The sequence below is a fragment of the Artemia sp. Qi Xiang Cuo genome, chromosome 1 (assembly GCF_049724085.1).
Source record: "Artemia sp. Qi Xiang Cuo chromosome 1, ASM4972408v1, whole genome shotgun sequence".
In the NCBI taxonomy this organism is placed as follows: Eukaryota; Metazoa; Arthropoda; class Branchiopoda; order Anostraca; family Artemiidae; genus Artemia; species Artemia sp. Qi Xiang Cuo.
In genome coordinates this window covers 64,031,705-64,050,191 of record NC_142794.1, presented here as the reverse complement: position 1 = coordinate 64,050,191, position 18,487 = coordinate 64,031,705, and the positions used below count along the sequence as shown (strand labels likewise).

At 35.8% G+C, this 18,487-nt stretch overlaps 1 protein-coding gene across 1 annotated transcript in view; it reads right to left on the bottom strand.

The window, feature by feature from the left end:
* The window catches only part of LOC148956590 (uncharacterized), a 198,170-nt gene that overhangs the window by 115,358 nt on the left and 64,325 nt on the right, over positions 1-18,487 (bottom strand). Inside the window, exon 3 of the mRNA XM_089091333.1 lies at positions 6,472-6,656. Coding sequence (XP_088947459.1) covers positions 6,472-6,656 — 185 coding nt within the window. The remainder of the gene's footprint in view (positions 1-6,471; positions 6,657-18,487) is intronic.

The window sequence follows — 18,487 nt, the reverse complement described above, 5'->3', positions numbered from 1 at the left end:
TCATTGAATCTATTCGATGCTGAAAACATTGGTGTCAGTGGCAAGTGTGGGTACTATGAAAAATTTCATCCCCAACCACCCCTCTCGGAAAATGGACACATTCAAATATTTTCCAATGAGGACTATTTCATTTATTTATCGTCAACATTTATTAATTTAAATGTCTTGATTAAGAAAAAGTTAGATAATACAACTCCAAATGCCGGCGATGGTCTCTCCTATGAAAACTGCATTCTAAACAACTTATTCAAGCAAATTCTTGTATTTATTAATGGGACATTGGTGAGCAATAGCAATAATTTATCAAACTACGCAAGCTATATACAATTTATGATGATGAAGCCAAAGTCATACAAGGAGTTGAGAGAACAATTATTGGGCTATGAATATCGATCAGGTGTTGATACTGACAGTGAGTTGACTACTGCAGTGACCCAGGAGTATCATCTAGTTGGAAAATTAAATCATGAGATATTCAATATATCCCAATGGCTACCCCCCAATGTCAAAATTGACATAAGGTTACAGATGGTACCATCAAATTTCGTTTTGAAAAAAACACTTCCTGCAGCACCTGATGCAAATGCCATTATGAAATCGTCAATTCTCCAAGTATGAAAACAACAAGCTGTGAGCTCTGTTGCATTGGCAGTGGAAAAGCTAAGAGCCAATAGTAACAACATTAAACTTCTTGTCCCCCATACGATCACCAATCAACGTCACATTGCCACCGGCTCTCGTAGCTATAGCGATTCATCATTTATCAATGGAGAAATCCCATCAAAATTGGCTTTGGCCTTTGTGAAGAGAAGCAGTGCCGTTGGATCCTGGACTGAATCCCCCCATGATTTTAATTTTTGCGGTCTATCTAGCTTTGTGTGCAAAGTGAATGGTATTCCACTGTACACTCTATCATTTGACAAAAAATCATATAGAACTCTGTACGAGTTGACCATGCAATCCCTGGATCATTACTCAACTATTTGAAAATGGAATAACTGATTCAATGTTTTCAAAAAATCATCGGGTAATTGTTTTGGACTTGTCAGTCACTCAGGATATGAGTAAAGTACAAACAGGGAATGTACGTTTAGAGTGTACATTTGTCAATGCTCTGACTGAGAGTATCACGCTAATATCACTGAATCAGTTTGAAACTTATTGAGAAATCACACCCGACGGCAGTGTTCTACTAGACCTAGCACCATGAACACAAACCAAATAATCAATTTATTTAATATGGATCCATACATGTCCCAGTACAAGTCCTATTGCATACCATCGGACTTCATTGAAAAAATTCCAAGTGTTAACAATACCCTTATCATTGTTAAAAGCAGTCCATCGACTTTGAAGACCGATCATTGGCTATGCATCTTTCAAACAGCGAAGAATATTGAATTTTTTGATAATCTTGGCCTATCGTATAAATTCTACGCTCCATACATCAGCAACTTTATTGAAAGCAGGGGAAAACCATTATTCAAAATCGACGGAGAGTACAGGATTTAACGACTAAGACATGTGGCTTTCATGCACTACTCTTTTTCATGTTCAGATGTCGTGGCTACAGATACAAGCAATTTCTCAACATATACTTTGACTTACCTATATTGAACGACTTTCTAGCGGAGAATATAATTACAAGTGTGTTTAATATTAATCTTATTGTACTTATAATAAAATTTTCTAAATATGTATGTGAATTTGGTTGTTAATAAAAATTCACACACATGATAAAACAAATTTTCTACTCTTAAGATTTCGACCACTGGTAGGTATTTGTCGACAACAACTAGTGCAGGTAGATTATCTGAATTCACAGTGTACTGATCCTGATGTACTGCAATGTCAGGGTCACATTTTCTATAGTAGAGTGTGACTTCACTCTTGTCATATCTCTTTGTATAGTCAATGATACTATTTTCATTCAATCTATAGAATTCACATGTTTCAATTTGCTTATTTGAAGCAATTTCACAAACAGTGTCATCAAGTGTCGAATCACATTCCGTCACAGCCAAATAAAATCAGTGGGCTTATAATCATAACACCCAGTGTATTTACAACGATGAATAATAAACCATATTCTTTTGTTGTTCCAACAGTTGAATCTTTGATCCGTTTCCTCCTCCCAGAACAATCTAAAACCACGACGATACCAATCTCTTAGCAATAAACTAAAATCACGCTTAGGATTCTTTCCAATCATACGGGGATATGTATTTTCCCACTGATTACATTTATCATAATGACAATTGGAGCATAGGTGGCCTCTAGGATGAGAGTCAGACACCTCTTCAAGACAGGAATTACAACCTTTAATTTGTACAGCATATCCTCTATGCAATTTACACGGGTTGCATAATATACACTTTTCATCATACTCATCAATCATTGTGCAATTCTCACTTAATGATGACCAGCTGCCCAGTGTGTACATACATAACAGACATGTATGGAACATTTTGTCATGTGTTGACACTCTCACTACCAAAATGAAACTGAGCTAGCAATAACAAGAATTGTCTGAGATATAGAGAGAGAGAGGAGTAAATCATCCTTGAGCACCATCTTTCTCATGAAAAAAGTCTTAAATTTCAAAACTAATGTTTAAAAGCATTTCCACAATATCATTTTGCCGTGTCGTGATCAATATATCAATAAATTGTGTAAATGCATTTGGACCACGACGTAGAAGCTTCATACAATAGTCTAATGATGGAGAATCAGTTTTCATTATATCAACAAGCATTCCCCGAGAAAATATCTTCCTTTGAATAGACAACTCTAGAAAATCATCATCTAGAATCAAACGTTTGTCCATAAGAACTAGATTCCTCATGATTCGTTCTTTCTCGAATCTATCTATTTTTTAGAGTCCTAACTCTCTCACAACCAACTTCAGACTAACCAGAATTTCTTTTTTTACTCTAGAAAATATACGCTAGTCTACTATAGAAAGAAAAAAATACCATTGATTTAGAAACATTTTTATTGAATATAATTACAATAATAATATTCACTGATGCATTTTGTTCTCATCAATATATTTCGATAGGACATGTAATGTTGACCGAAGTTTATTTATATGGAGAATATTCACTTTTCCAGCAAAACATAGTTGCTCCTCCTGCTTAAACTTGCTTAATGATATCACGTATCTAGCATACATACTATCCCATTCAAGGCATAGTATACACCCAGTGGTTATTTCCACAGCTACATTGGATACTCGTATATCGTTGCTGCTGCTGCTGTCGGTTCCATCATTAATCTCCAATAATGTAAATGCACCACTCATTTTTTCTCCACTAATATCCTCTCAAATAAACTATTCTCTCCCTGAATTCAATTCTCTTACTAATATGAACTACAATGAAAATTACTCCTTATATTTGAATCCAACTACTAATCAAGTTACTGTATATGGAGTAACCACCGCTCTCTCTCTGTTTAACCCCAAAACAATGGGTGTTACCTCAGAAAACCCGTCTGGTAAGGCATGTACCGTTCGTAGTAATAGGTGACTGACCCTGGTAAGTCATATTACGCAATCGCTCGTAGAACCATAGGTGACTGCCCCGTGGTAAGGCATATTATGCAATCACTGGTGATACTGTGCACACCCTTACTACTCCCAAAAACCTTCAGGGCAAGGGTTTTAAGTTATGTCCTGGGGTATATAAGGTTTTTATAGAAGGCGTTGTCATAGAAATTTCAAAAGGGGCTCATTTGATTGGAAATTCAAAGGGCTAGTGCTCTTTTTGATGGTAGAAACTGATTGGAGGTTAACTAGCCCCCCACGTCTATCATTAACCCAAATACACCCAATCAAATTTTGAGATAGCCATTTTGTTTATCGTAGGCTAGTTGATTTCCAGATAGAAAATATGTTTTTGAGAAGGACACTCCCCCACAACTCTCAGGGCAAGGGTGTTAAGTTATGCCCTGGGCGCATATTAGGTTTTTCTAGAAGGCGTTGTCGTATAAACTTCAAAAAAGGCTAATTCGATTGGAAATTCAAAGGCTAGTGCCCTTTTTTGTAATCGAAAGTGATATTTTTTGTTGTTCTTGTTGTTTAGACCAGGGCACTTCGTATCGAAGGAGTTGTCGTGGGAACTTCGAAAGGGGCTCATTCGATTGAGAATAAAAAGGGCTGATGCCGTTTTCAATAGTCGAAAGTGATAGAAGGGCAACTAATCTCCATTCCACTACCACCCAGCCAATGACCCAATACGTTTAAAAAATATATTTTTCCTGAAGATTAAATACAAATGTACAGTGATAATGCTAATTCCCAATAAGGCCTCTCAGCAGTATCCCAAGAACGACTGAGGGTATTATGTTCAAACTTTCAAGGCTACCTGTGCTCTTAAAATTTAACCAAATCAAAATAGTGTAAGTGTATCCAAGCTATCAAAGAAAGTAAACAGATTTTTTTGCGAATGGTATCAAGTTTTCCATTTCAGGTCGACTAGAGGAGGTATGAAACTCTGTTAAACAGTACTATTTGTGTCCAGATTTTTAAAATGGTGTATGTTATTAAAAATTGCTGAAAATTTTTCTCCAGTATCAAAATAGCCGGCCAAACTATAAAGTCTTAAAAACGAAAAGATTTAATGTGTTATTTTCTTTTTCCCTGAAAAGACTATGTCAATATAAAACAGAAATTAATTAAATAAAACTTTTTCCACAAAATAAGTTTTTCAAAGAAAAGTAAAGAACTCGATTAAACAAAAAATGAGCAAAAATAAAAACAAATAATCTACCCAGCTCGAAACTACCACAAATCAGCATCGATAAATAAATGAAACCCAAAACGAACAGAAATTACAACAAATAACCGAATCAAACTCAAAACGAGCCAAAAATTAACATAAGTTGGGCGCAAAACCCCTATGCCTTTCCAAGGCCAGAACAAAATTTGCACTTTACTGAAAAAATACAAATGAATGTGCATTGTCAGCTTAATATACATATACTGATATTTAGTAATCAAAATGTTAAAATTATTTGATTTATTAAGGTTATAAAAGTAAAAACATGTATATTTTTTTCAGTAAAGTGCAAATTTTATTCTGACCTTGGGAAGGCATAGGAGTTTTGCTCCCAACTTATGTTTATTTCTGCTCGTTTTGAGTTTGACTCGGTTATTTATTGCAATTTCTGTTCATTTTGGGTTTCATTTATTTATCAATGCTGATTTGTGGTATTTTCGAGCTTGGTATATTATTTTATTTTATTTTTGCTCTTTTATTGTTTAATTGAGTTCTTTACTTTTCTTTGAAAAACTTATTTTGTGGAAAAAGTTTTTTTTAATTAATTCTTAAAGAAAAAACCAAAAAGATTTAAGCTATTATTTTCTTTTTCCCTGAAAAAGACTATATCAATATAAAACGAACATAAATTAATTTAAAAAATAACTTTTACCACAAAATAAGTTTTTTTAAAGTAAAGTAAAGAACTCCATTAAAAAAAAAATATGCAAGAATAGAATCAAATGATCTACCAAGCGTAAAACTGAAACAAATCAGCATCAATAAATAAATGAAACCCAAAACGAACAGAAATTACAATAAATAACCGAGTCAAACTAAAAACGAGCAGAAATTAACATGAATAGGGTTCACAACCCCTTTGCCTTCTCAAGGCCAGAACATAATTTACACTTTACTGAAAAAATATAAATGAATATTCATTGTTAGTTTAATATACACATGCTGATATTTATTCCTTAAAATTTTCATAATTTTTTATTTACTAAAGTTATAAAAGGGAAAATATTAAAATCTTTCAGTAAAGTGTAAATTATGTTCTGACCTAGAGAAGGTATAGGGGCTGTGAGTCCTAATCATATTGATTTCTGGTCATTTTGAGTTTGAATTGGTTATTTATTGTAATTTCTGTTCGTTTTGGGTTTCATTTATTTATTGATGATGATATGTTGCAGTTTTGCGCTTGGTATATCATTTGATTCCATTTTTGCTTATTTTTGGTTTAATGCTGTTCTTTAATATACTTTGAAAAACTAATAAAGAAAGAAAAAGTTTTTAAAATTAATATTTATAAATAGCAAACCATATCTACATTCAGGAGAGGGCGGTTGCAGATTATCCCAATCCCCCCAGAACGATCCAAACAATACTCATGGAAAAATACCAAAAGAGTGGCCAAAAAATTATCTTTTTATATATTCGTACTTCACTCCTCCCCCTTCACAATCTAAAAAAAAAACACTTCCTGACTCGCTCATGGAGGCTGGACATTTAGCCTTATTTACTGGACTATTTTGGTTATATGCTATTACTACAATCAATAGACCTACGATGCTATATCTAAATAACTGTTAAAATTTATTTATTTGTTTTTCTTTTTATTTTCTCTTATTTGAAAGAAGCATTTATATATTCATTCCAGCTAATAACTTATATCTGTGCTATAAATGTAAAATTATAAATTCAAACTTACAACTAAAGCAGCAATATACGTAGGAACTGTTTCGAAGTAATGCAATGATGAGGTATGGGACCGAAGAATAAAATATAAAGCAATGTAAAGGGCACCAAGTACCACACCAAATCCTCCACAGGATGTACACATGATGACATATTTTTTGGAGCATGATACCCATGATGATTGAGCACTTGAATTGGCTAAAAGGAAAATACAATTATACTGACTACACAGTTGAATATTTATTAAAGAAAGAAAGAAAAATTCTATAAGCCCCGTTTGTGACTAATCAGTATTTCAATTAAGTACTGATTGTGTCACTTAATTAACATATATCTTGTTTTGTAAACAATTTTAAATTTTTGTAAGTCTCCTTCATAATCCTTCAGAAATTTGGAGAATCCGTCAGAAATCTGATATTTGATATTCTTTTATTGAATTCTATCGTATATTCAGTTTCTTTTCTTTCTTTGTATTTAGTTGTACTCCGTCTTTTTACTTGTCTGTAGGGATGGGTTTGAAAATAAATAAGTGAATCATACTACTACTATTACCACTAACCTCTCACTGTGGTCCCAAGGTGCCTCAGGCCAATACAGCTCCGCGTGCTCCTCCTTCATCCCAATCTATTCAAAGCCTCCCTCTTTACACCCTCACAGGAAATTCTTGTTTAACTAAAATTTTTCCCTGTGACATCATCCCAGTCTATTTGGGGACAACCTACTTTTTGTTTGGCCCTAAACAGTTTGCTGAGTTGGACAATCTTTGGCAATCCTTCATCCGCAGACCGTATTATAGCAATATCAATTTTTCTCCCATTATAACTCTAAAAAGCGGGTTTGAACTACATTTTTCATGCAGCTTACTATTTGAGATACGGTCAGTCATTCGGAGCAAGTTTTTCAGAGCACTTACGCTTCATAACCATACTTGACATTGTCATCACTGTAGCTTCCAATATTCTAATCTTGGTTCACTGATTTATCTTTCTGTTCTTCCAAACTTTTTTCGACTGTGAAAAAACACCCTGGGCCACGGCTATTCCACTTTTAACATCCTCATTGCACCCAACATCTTCACTAACAATGCTAACTAGGTAGGTGAAGCTGTCCACTTGATCGATCTTCTTGTTATCCAACATCACCATTTTGCCTTCACTTATTCCTAGTGTTAGCGACTTATTGTTCTTAACATTAACTTTCAAACCTATCTTTGCATCCCCAAAATCTTAAAACCTCTAAAAGATCATTTATTTTGCTAACATATTCGTTTAGGATGCTTAAATCATCAGCGTAATTTAATTGTAGGGTAATTTTACACCCCCATCTGATTCCAAATTCTCCTGGTTCTTGGCGTTTACCCCCCCCCCCCGCAGAAAATACCCTCCAGAAAATATCCTCCGGAAAATACACTCCGGAAAATACCCCCCCCCGTGGAAAAAAAACACCCAGAAAATGCCCCCCCCCCGTGGAAAATAAGGCTTTCCAAATTTCCGTACGGGGAAGGAATTTTGGTGCTTGTTTATTATGTGCCGCTCACTCATGTTTACGCTGTGTAAAATTCGAGAACACACCGTTTTTTTGTTAGTTTCTTCGTTACTTTAGAAATAAATTTGCGCTATAGATTTGCACATTAGACCTGGGGGGGGGGGGGGTAAGCATAGCGGGTCTTCATGCAAAATGTGTTTGGCACAATTATTATCCATATTAGATAGGTAGACAAATAAATGTATTTTAAAGTCAAATATACGGCCATGAAAACAATAAAATAACACATATGAAAGGCATAAATAACATAAACTTTGACCAGCGATTAAACCGTTCGTGGTAACGAACTGTAAGTAAGGAGCGACCCGGCTGAATAGTAACCGAAACTCTAAAAAACGGAATTTTGATACCAGTATAGGCCTATACCTAAAAAAATCGGATCTTTATGCTGATTTCAAACGTATAAGTTTCATCAAGTTTAGTCTAACCCATCAAAAGTTACCAGCCTAAAAAAAAATTGCCTTGTTTTTGAAAAAAGGGGGAAACACCCCCCAAAAGTGATAGAATATTAATGAAAATCAAACCACAATATTAAGCGCAACAGAATCCCTTACTGTAGATGTTTCAAGCTTCTGTCTGCAAAAATGTGGAATTTTGTATTTTTTGCCAGAAGAAAGATCCAGATGCGTGTTTATTTTTATTTATTAATTAAAAAAAAGATTTTCCACAAAATAAGTTTTTCAAAGAAAAGTAAAGAACTCCATTAAACAAAAAATAAGCAAAAGTAAAATCCAACAATCTACCAAGCGTGAAACTACCCCAAATCAGCAACGCTAAATAAATGAAACCCAAAACGAACAGAAATTACAATAAATAACCGAGTCGAACTCAAAACGAGCAGAAATTAACATAAGTTGGGCTCAAAACCCCTATGCCTTCCCAAGGCCAGAACATAATTTGAAATTTAATGAAAAAAATTCAAATGAATGTGAATTGTCAGTTTAATATACATATACTGATATTTATTAATCAAAATGTTAATTTTATTTGATTTATTAAAGCTCTAAAAGTAAAAACATTTATATTTTTTTCAGTAAAGTGCAAATCATGTTCTGGCCTTGGGAAGACATAAGTAGAAATGGGTTATTACATACAGAAGGGAGTGACGTCACAGTCAAATTCTTGATTGACAGGTCAATGCCTCTTTCAAGGGGAATTATTGATCCACAAAGGGGAACCAGATTTCTGAGAAATTGATTTGCATAATTGAAGGGGACAGAATTTCGGGGAAATTGTTTACATAATCGACGTGGAATTATAGATCCACGAAGGGGAACTAGATTTCTGAGAAATTGATTTACATAATCGGCGGGGAATTCTATCATGAGGGGATTTCATTTTTAAATATGGCTTCTCAGGTCTTTAGGTCTGATAGATAAATTAATATTCTATTTTTAAACATAGCTTCTCAGGTCTTTAGGTCTGAGAGACAAATTGAAATTCTTTCAAAACCATAATAGTGTAAGCAGGAATACCTTAGATATATTTTCAGAAATTCATACGAGATCAAGACAGATTGAATATATTTTACGCGGGAAATGGTTTCCTGGGAATTTCAAATGTGACAGCACAGGGATGCCGAAACAAAGGAACACGCAGAAATAACTTTAGGGGATTATTTGGGCAAAAAAAATTAATCGGCATTTTAAGGATTTTTTGGGCGAAACAGTTTGAGACATTTTAGAAGATGATTTGGGGTGAAACTCTGTGGTCGTTATAATACACAAGTTCCATTTGAACAGTGTTGTGAGGTCCCCTACCCCAACCCCCAATGGCCCCTCCCCCATGGTCCCCCATGGCCAACTTTTTTTACGTATCTTAAAATGACATGAAATATCCTTACGGCTCTACCAATCGTACTCTGTGCTTATTCATAGACACGAAGCGGCTTTCCCACTGGTACTCTATGGCAGGTTATCGACACTTCCTAGTTTATTGCATGTATTAAATCAGTATTTTTACACAGTGGAAGGATAAACACATAATTCATATCTGTACAAAAGTGAAGATGAATTATTCGACGAAAGTTTGTGCACATGATAAAATCATCGTCGCGTTGAATGCTGAGATGGAGAAATACCTGAACTATGAAGCAATCAAAAGTGTAACGCTATTGGAAATTGCAGCGAGGAGATAGATTTCTTTGGAGTACCCAAGAATTTCAATCGTGTAAACGGTGGATATACAAGAGTAACATTACCAGAGAAATTAGTGCTCAAAGAGAATGCAAACATAAAAATAATTGTCGATGATTGGGGACAACTCCTTGCAACTGTCGCTGGTAACATATTACCTGTTGATACATCCTATCGTCATCTTTCCGGTTTTAGAATTTTAAAGAAGACAAGAAGAAGACAAGCATACTCCTGCACTAATGTCATTAATCATATCTTGTCAATGTGCCAAAACTGTTATCTGTGTAAAAATAATGTGACAATAGACAGTGAAATCGCAGGCAAAATAAAAAGGACATTGGCTGACAATATCATCAATGAATATAAAGATGAATTGATGGAAAGTGAAGCGCAAGTGAAAGTTATTACTACTATTGACCATATAGTCAATTAACCCAATAATACCAAAGGCGAAGTGCATATTGAACCAGTAGATGACACCTCAGTAAAAATTTTGTATGACTCAAAATGGATTAATGATTATTCTACTGGTTATGAACTAAATACTAGCCCTTTGAATTTTCAATCGAATGAGCCTGTTTTGAAGTTTTACGACAATGCCTTCTATAAAAACCTTATATGCCCCCTGGGCATAACTTAAAACCCTTGCCCTGAGGGTTGTGGGGGAGTGTCCTCCTCAAAAACATATTTTCTAACTGGTAATCAACTACGCTGAACAAAATGACTATCTCAAAATTTTGATTGGATGTGTTTGGGGGAATGATGGGCGTGGAGCGGGGGGGGGGCTAGTTGCCCTCCAATCAATTTCGACTATTAAAAAGGGCACTAGCAACTCCAATTTCCAATCGAATAAGCGCTTTTGAAGTTTCTACGGCAACACTTTCAATAAAAACTTTATATGCCCCCAGGGCAAAATTTACAACCCTTGCACTGAGGGCTCTGAGGGTTTTATCATCCTAAAAGACAAAACTTCCAGAACTTTCAACTACGTTGAACGAAATGGATATCTCAAAATTTTAATTCGATGTGTTTGGGATAATGGAGGGCGTGAGAGAGGCGTTAGTCGCTATTCAATCCCTTTCAACAATTAAAAAAGTCACTAGCCCTTTCAATTTCCAATTGAATGAGCCCTTTTGAAGTTTCTACGACAATACTTTCAATAAAAACTTTATATGCCCCCAGGGCATAACTTACAAACCTTAACCTGAGGGCTGTGGGCGGAGAGGTTGTCATCCTTAAAGACCTAGTTTCCAAAAAATGGCTATATAAAAATTTTGATTGGATGTGTTTGGGGAAAAGGTGGGCGTGAGAGGGGGGTTAGTTGCCTTCATATCACTTTCGACTATTAAAAAGGATACTAGTCCTTTAAATTTCAAATAAATTGAGCTCTTTTCAAGTTTCTAAGACAAAGATTTCAATAAAAACCTTATGTGTCCCTAGAGCATAACTTATAATCCTTGCCCTGATGGTTGTGGGGGAGTGTCCTCCTCAAAAATCTGGAAATGAACTACCCTGCACAAAATAGCTATCTCAAAATTTTTATTTGATGTGTTTGGGGGAATGATGTGTGTCAGGGGGTGCTAGTTGCCGTCCAATCACTTTCGACTATTAAAAAGGGCACTAGCCCTTTGAATTTCCAGTCGAATGAGCTTTTATTGAATTTTCTACGACAACACTTTCTTTAAAAACCTTATAGACCCCCCACGGCATAACTTAAAACCCTTGCTCTGAGGGATGTGGGGGAGTGTCCTCCTCAAAACATATTCTCTATCTGGAAATCAACTACGCTGAACAAAATGGCTATCTCAAAATTATGATAGGATGTGTTTGGGGGAATGACGGGCGTGGGGGGGGGGGGCTAGTTGCCGTCCAATCAATTTCAACAATTAAAAAGGGTACTAGCCCTTTGAATTTCCAATCGAATGAGCCTGCTTGGAAGTTTCTACGACAACACCTTCTATAAAAACCTTATATGTCCCCAGGGCATAACTTAAAACCCTTGCCTTGATGGTAGTAGGGGAGTGCCCTCCTCAAACACATATTTTCTATCTGGAAATCGAGTACGCTGAACAAAATGGCTATCTAAAAATTTTGATTGGATGTGTTTGGGGGAATGAGGGGCGTGGGGGGGGGGCTAGTTGCCCTCCAATCACTTTCGACCATTAAAAAAGGTACTAGCCCTTTGAATTTCCAATCAAATGAGCCTGTTTTGAAGTTTCTACGACAGCGGCTTCTATAAAATTCTTTTACGCCCCAGGCCATAACTTAAAACCCTTGCCATGTGGGTTGTGAGGGAGTGTCCTCCTCAAAAATATATTTTCTATCTGGAAAACAACTACGCTGAACAAAATAGATATCTCAAAATTTTGATTGGATGTGTTTGGAGGAATGATGGGCGTAGGGGGGGGGGGGGGCTAGTTTCCCTCCAGTAACTTTCGACTATTAAGAAGGGCCCAAGCCCTTTTAATTTCCAATTCGAATGAGCCTTTTTTTAAGTTTCTACGACAACGCCTTCTATAAAAACATTATATGCCCCCCAGGGCATAACTTAAAAGCCTTGCCCTGAGGGTTGTGAGGGAGTGTCCTCCTCAAAAACATATTTTCTATCTGAAAACAATTACGCTGAACAAAATGGCTATCTAAAAATTTTGATTGGATGTGTTTGGGGGAATGATGGGCGTGGGGGGAGGCTAGTTGCCCTCCAATCACTTTCGACTATTAAAAAGGGTACTAGCCCTTTGAATTTCGAATCGAATGAGCCTGTTTTGAAGTTTATACGACAACGCCTTCTATAAAAACCTTATATGCCCCCAGGGCATAACTTAAAACCCTTGCTCTGAGGGCTTTGGAGGAGTGTCCTCCTCAAAAACATATTTACTATGTGGAAATCAACTACGCTGAACAAAATGGCTATTTCAAAATTTTGAGTGGCTGTGTTTGGGGGAATGATGGGCGTGGGGGGGCTAGTTGTCCTCCAATCACTTTCGACTATGAAAAAGGGCACTAGCCCTTTGAATTTCCAATCGAATGAGCCTTTTTTGAAGTTTTTATGAAAAAGCCTTCTATAAAAACCTTATATGCCCCCAGGGCATAACTTAAAACACTTGCCCTGAGGGTTATGGGGGAGTGTCCTCCTCAAAAACATATTTTCTATCCGGAAATCAACTACGCCGAACAAAATGGCTATATCAAAATATTGATTGGATGTTTTTTGTGAAATGGGAGTGGGAGGGGGGCTAATTCCCCTCTAATCACTTTCGACTATTAAAAAGGGCTCTAGCCACTCCCATTTCCAATCAAATGATCCCTTTTCGAAGTTTATACGACAACTCCTTCGATACGAAGTGCCCGGTTATGGAGAAAAAACCAAAAAATAATACATTGTGCCCACATCGTTCTTTACTTAGGCAGCGCTATCGCACTGCCTATGATTTCTGTTCGTTTTGGGTTTCATTTATTTATCGACGCTGATTTGTGGTAGTCTAACGCTTGGTAGATTATTTGATTTTATTTTTGTTCAATTTTGGTTTCATGGAGTTCTTTACTTTTCTTTGAAAAACTCACTTTGTGGAAAATGTGTTTTTTAACTAATGTTAAAAAGTGAGAGGCGAGAGTCAATCTTTACTTGTCCCGGTTAAAGATAGGAACGGGATAACAATCGATGATAAGGAAATAGTTTTGGAAGTAAAGGAAGATTTATTTTTTGAGGATGATTTAGTGACAGTACTGAGAAGATTAAAAAATAGTACAGCTCCATGTGCTGATAGTGCGGTAAAATCAGTTTTTTAAACTTTGTGGTTTTGAAGTTAAAAATAAAATATTGAACATTATGAAAGATTCTGAATATGATCTTTTAAATAGGAAGAATACCAAGCGATTTTAAGAATGCTATTATTTAACTACTCTATTAGAAAGGTAATAAGAGTGAGGGTGGTAGTCCTGTATCATAGGTATTACGTCTCATACCCTTTATTTATACTCTCAAAAACAGCACGATATTTTTTCTGAAAATTGGGCTACTAAAATTTTCTGGTGTGAAAAGCGATATAGATAGGTCACAACCTTGGAAAAGTTTTTTGTTTACCCGTCCCAGTTCCCTTAATATATTGAAGCGACAGTAAGAATCATACCACGATGGACCGAGTGTAGCTCGGTGTCCTGGTACTAATAATCTACTTTCCTTAAAAAAAAACAGATTTTGGATTTTCACAATCGTTCTAAGTCTCATATTAGAGTTCAGAAAACTTAAAACTTTAATATAAGTTTGGAGAAAGTTCCCAGCCAGGTATTTCTAGCCCGAGGTCTTACTTTACGTATAGACACAGTAAATCGCCTCGTACAGCGAATTTTAAGCGTGAGCTCTCGCTATAGTATATGTTCAAAATTGATACTTAGTACTTAATAAATTGATGCAAACCAGAATTTCTTTTGTACTGCATAAAAACCCAATGAGTGTTGTGGTAAGAAAAAGGTTGCTCGACATCTTAATTTAAAAATTTTTCAAGTAAGATGTCGAGCAACATTTTCTAATCGCACCTGAGAAATCACTTCCTATTACTAAAGTCGTTTTTAAGGGGGACGGAACTAAAAATAGAACAATTGGATTTTAGAAAATAATCCAACACAAATAAGCTAAAAATCATGATGACAGGAACCATTTGAAGTCCTACCCTTCGAAGCGAGGATGAAGTTAAACAAAACGGCTGATCCGAAGCTATTTTCGTGGAAAAATATTTTTCTACGAAATACACCTAAATTGGCATTAAGGAAGAGTTGAGATAGAGTCAAGTTGGTTAATATATACTTTATTTTATACTTTTACTTTACATTTTTACTTTACTAATTTAAACATCAACACGTAACGTCAATATGCATTTTAATGCTAATTCCAAATATATACAAATCGATGTCTTTGCAATTATTTACAGAAGAAGCAGCAGATTCTGCACATTAGCTTTCGTATAACAACGTACAATATCTTGCTGCATTTTGCTTCCAGCCTCTTTTATTACAACTAATCTTTGATATTGGGTCAATAAAACGATTCACTAAGAACACACTGCTTGCGAATAGTCCTTAAGCATATAAACTTGTTTAAGACAAGTTTACTTTTTTACCTGTTTAATCAAAGACAATTCTACGTACAAAAAACATTATTGCAACCCTGTCGTATTGTCTAGCCAAAAATTTAAAAAAGCATTTTCATGTAACAGGTGAGGTTAAAAACGTGAATCAGCATAACCTACAAAATTTTATTAATTAGATCTGATTTTCCTCTCCATCTCTTCACAGAATAGATTAAATCAAGTTGATGCAGCGAAGATCTAGTTCAAAGAATAAAATTGGTTAAAGTGGCCTACTTTTCTGACTCTTAGAAATAGGAAAGGGTAGCATATCCGTGTAAGCTACAAATAGGGCTTTTGAGAAGGAAACTTGTCAACTAAACAAATCTTACTTTATAATATGCAGACAAATTGTAGTTAATCATTCCTTAAAGCACTTCACTTTACTTCACCTAACTAATGTGCAGCTAGGCTATCTCCAATCTATTTAGCCAAATCTCACTCTTTAGTAGATATCCAAGAAATATACATATATTTAGAATTAGAATTTCATCCTAAAACCAAATAAAACATTTATTTATATAAGAAATGAACTTTACATCCCCCCTCTCAAGCCTATACCCAGATTTTTTTTGGGGGGGGGAGTTTACTAAAAAAAAATTTTTTGGGGGGGGGAGGGCACAAAAAACCTCGAAAACTTATAAAAAATTTGTTTATATCCATTTTTGTTACATTTTTACAAGTCAGACAAACATTTCAGGGTAAGGGGGTTGTAGAATTCCTGCTGTGCAGGAATTCTACAAATTCAACACATAGAATGTGAAATTTCCAATTGATATAGTTTTATAATGATATTCTTTACATATAGAAACCCTGTATAACCAAAATTACTTTCTTTTTTGAATTAAACACCAACTTTTGTGCTTTTATGGCTCAGTATTTTGGCACAGGAATACCATCAAGTTGACTTGCTATAAAAGTCAGTTCTCACTTTTTGAGAATTAACTTACCCCTCCCACACCAGAAGCCCCCTTCCTTACGAAAAATATCTGTATACTTTCCAATAATACATACAAAACTTTGCACAAATGTAAACAATGAGCAAAGTTCATAGCTTGTAGCCCCTTTACATTTATTCACGTTCATTAATATACTCAAACTTAACGTTGTCAAAGCAAAGCGGTACATTTGCTGAACAAGCAGTTATCAATTTTCTGCCCAGAAAACTACTGATTTTATATAAAAACTGGGAAGAAATTTAAAATAGAAGGAAAGAAAGAGAAAATCCAGTAGAGGAAGAAGGAGAATTAGTAGAGGAAGAAGAAGAGAAGAAGGAAGAAGAAGGAAGAAGTTCACCTTTTTTTTTCTTTTTTTTGGTGATGCTACGGTACGGTACTTGACTTGACTTCAGTCAAGTCAGTTACAGGTCATGTCTAGTTACTTGGACTTCTAGTATTTCTTTCAAACATTTCAACAAATTGAAGACAAAACCTTATCTAAATATTTTACAAAGTCAACTATAGTTCAGTTATAAGTCCAAGCGATCAAAATTAATGCATGTAAATTTATAACAGAGTATTACCTGTTAGCTCCAAAAATAACAAGAATTATTATCTGACCTATTATTTAGAGGTTCATTTAGGGAGTAGGAAGCCCTCCTTACTTCTTTTTAAACACATTTTGAAAATTTAAGGGCAATATATATAATGATTACAGGATTAACTTATAATTATTTTTAAATGACCTAAGAGTGATCAGAACAGAACGCCTGCAGAAATTTTTTGACTTGCATTCATTCTGAGGAAAAATCCCTCTTTTTGGGCCTTCAATTGCACTCTTTTAAGAAGTCAGCAGTTAGAAAGCCTGCAGTCTTCAGGTAGTAGAGCTGTAGCTGAGTGCAACTATGTCATCATTTGAAAAAAAAAACACGCAAGTGGTGGTTCTTTGCAGCAGCAGGTGTGTGTGGTAGACGTTTGGAGTGGACAAAACTTACTTTACTGGCTACTCTTAATATGAACAGACAGTGTCAGAGTTCAGGTAAGAATTCGTAAGATTTAGCTCTGTACAAGCGTAGAAGACCCTTGTCGCCTCCTGGAATCAGTTCTTCCTTGTTCGCTGAAGAGCACTAAAACATCTGATTGGCTTTAAAGAACCTTACGTTAGCTTTGGCGTCCAATATTGAAGCTGAAGCCAATATTGTGCAATCGCTAAGTATTGTCACGTCCTGAAAAAGCGTGGATGAACAACACAGATTCTGTAACCTCTGATGGTAACTTCATCTTCTAGTATCAGGTGTCAAAAATCTTTGCAGTCAGCAGGAACTTCTGTCCGGAAATAAATAGGTGCTTGCTAGGGTTTTGTATAGTGTATTAACCTGACCAAGAAGTCAGTATCATTTCCAATCAAGCAGGTCTTTCTCTTTTCAGCTGAAGCAAGTGCAGTTTTGCTATTACGACTTCTGCATCACTTTTGGCTTCTTGTACTTGACACCCAGTTTCTACAAGTTTCCCAGCTATTAGTTTTATGATATTCGACTTATTGTTTGAGTTGGAGAGATAGTCTTCTTTCTTCCGATCAAGCTTCGTGGCAGAAGTGAAGCAGATGGTATGGCACTATTTTCCATTTATCTGTTTCCAATGGGCGAAATCTTTGATGGTCGGCCCTCTTGCTTAGCCGTCAAAAATGACGTTAGCTAATACGAAATACTTTTGTACAAAAGCTACATAAGAAGAAGCTTCCTCCCCGTAAGTGGATAAAGTGCCCCATCCTACCAAATCAAGTAGCCAACTATCATCGACAACATAGTGGCACGTCTTTGTTAACATTAGTTGAACCTCAGGTTTGTGCTTCTTCCTTATATCAACTGCAAGTGCGGCCTTATCTGCCAGGTGCATGGCTTCATGAAACTATAATAGGACAGGTGGGAATTTCAATAGCTCGCATTTCAGCGTATCAGCCAGATTCGAACCGTCTGTTCACGCTACACGGCTTACGCTTTGCCGTTTCCACGGGTGAATATTTTGCTGTCAAATTCACCGCACGCTCTGTCCTCTTTAATGAATATGAGGGGACGCATTTACCCGTCATTGAAGCGAATGTTTTTATTCCGATCTTTTGTGCTACATCGACGTTCACGTTGGATGTTGCTCCTATACCTGACAAGATGCATAGCAGATTCTCAGTATCTCTAAATGGTTCCAGTGACTGGACATATTGAAGCAATCAAAACTTATCAGGTGCATCCCTCTCCATAGGAGTGACCGATAATTCAACATGCTGGTCACTT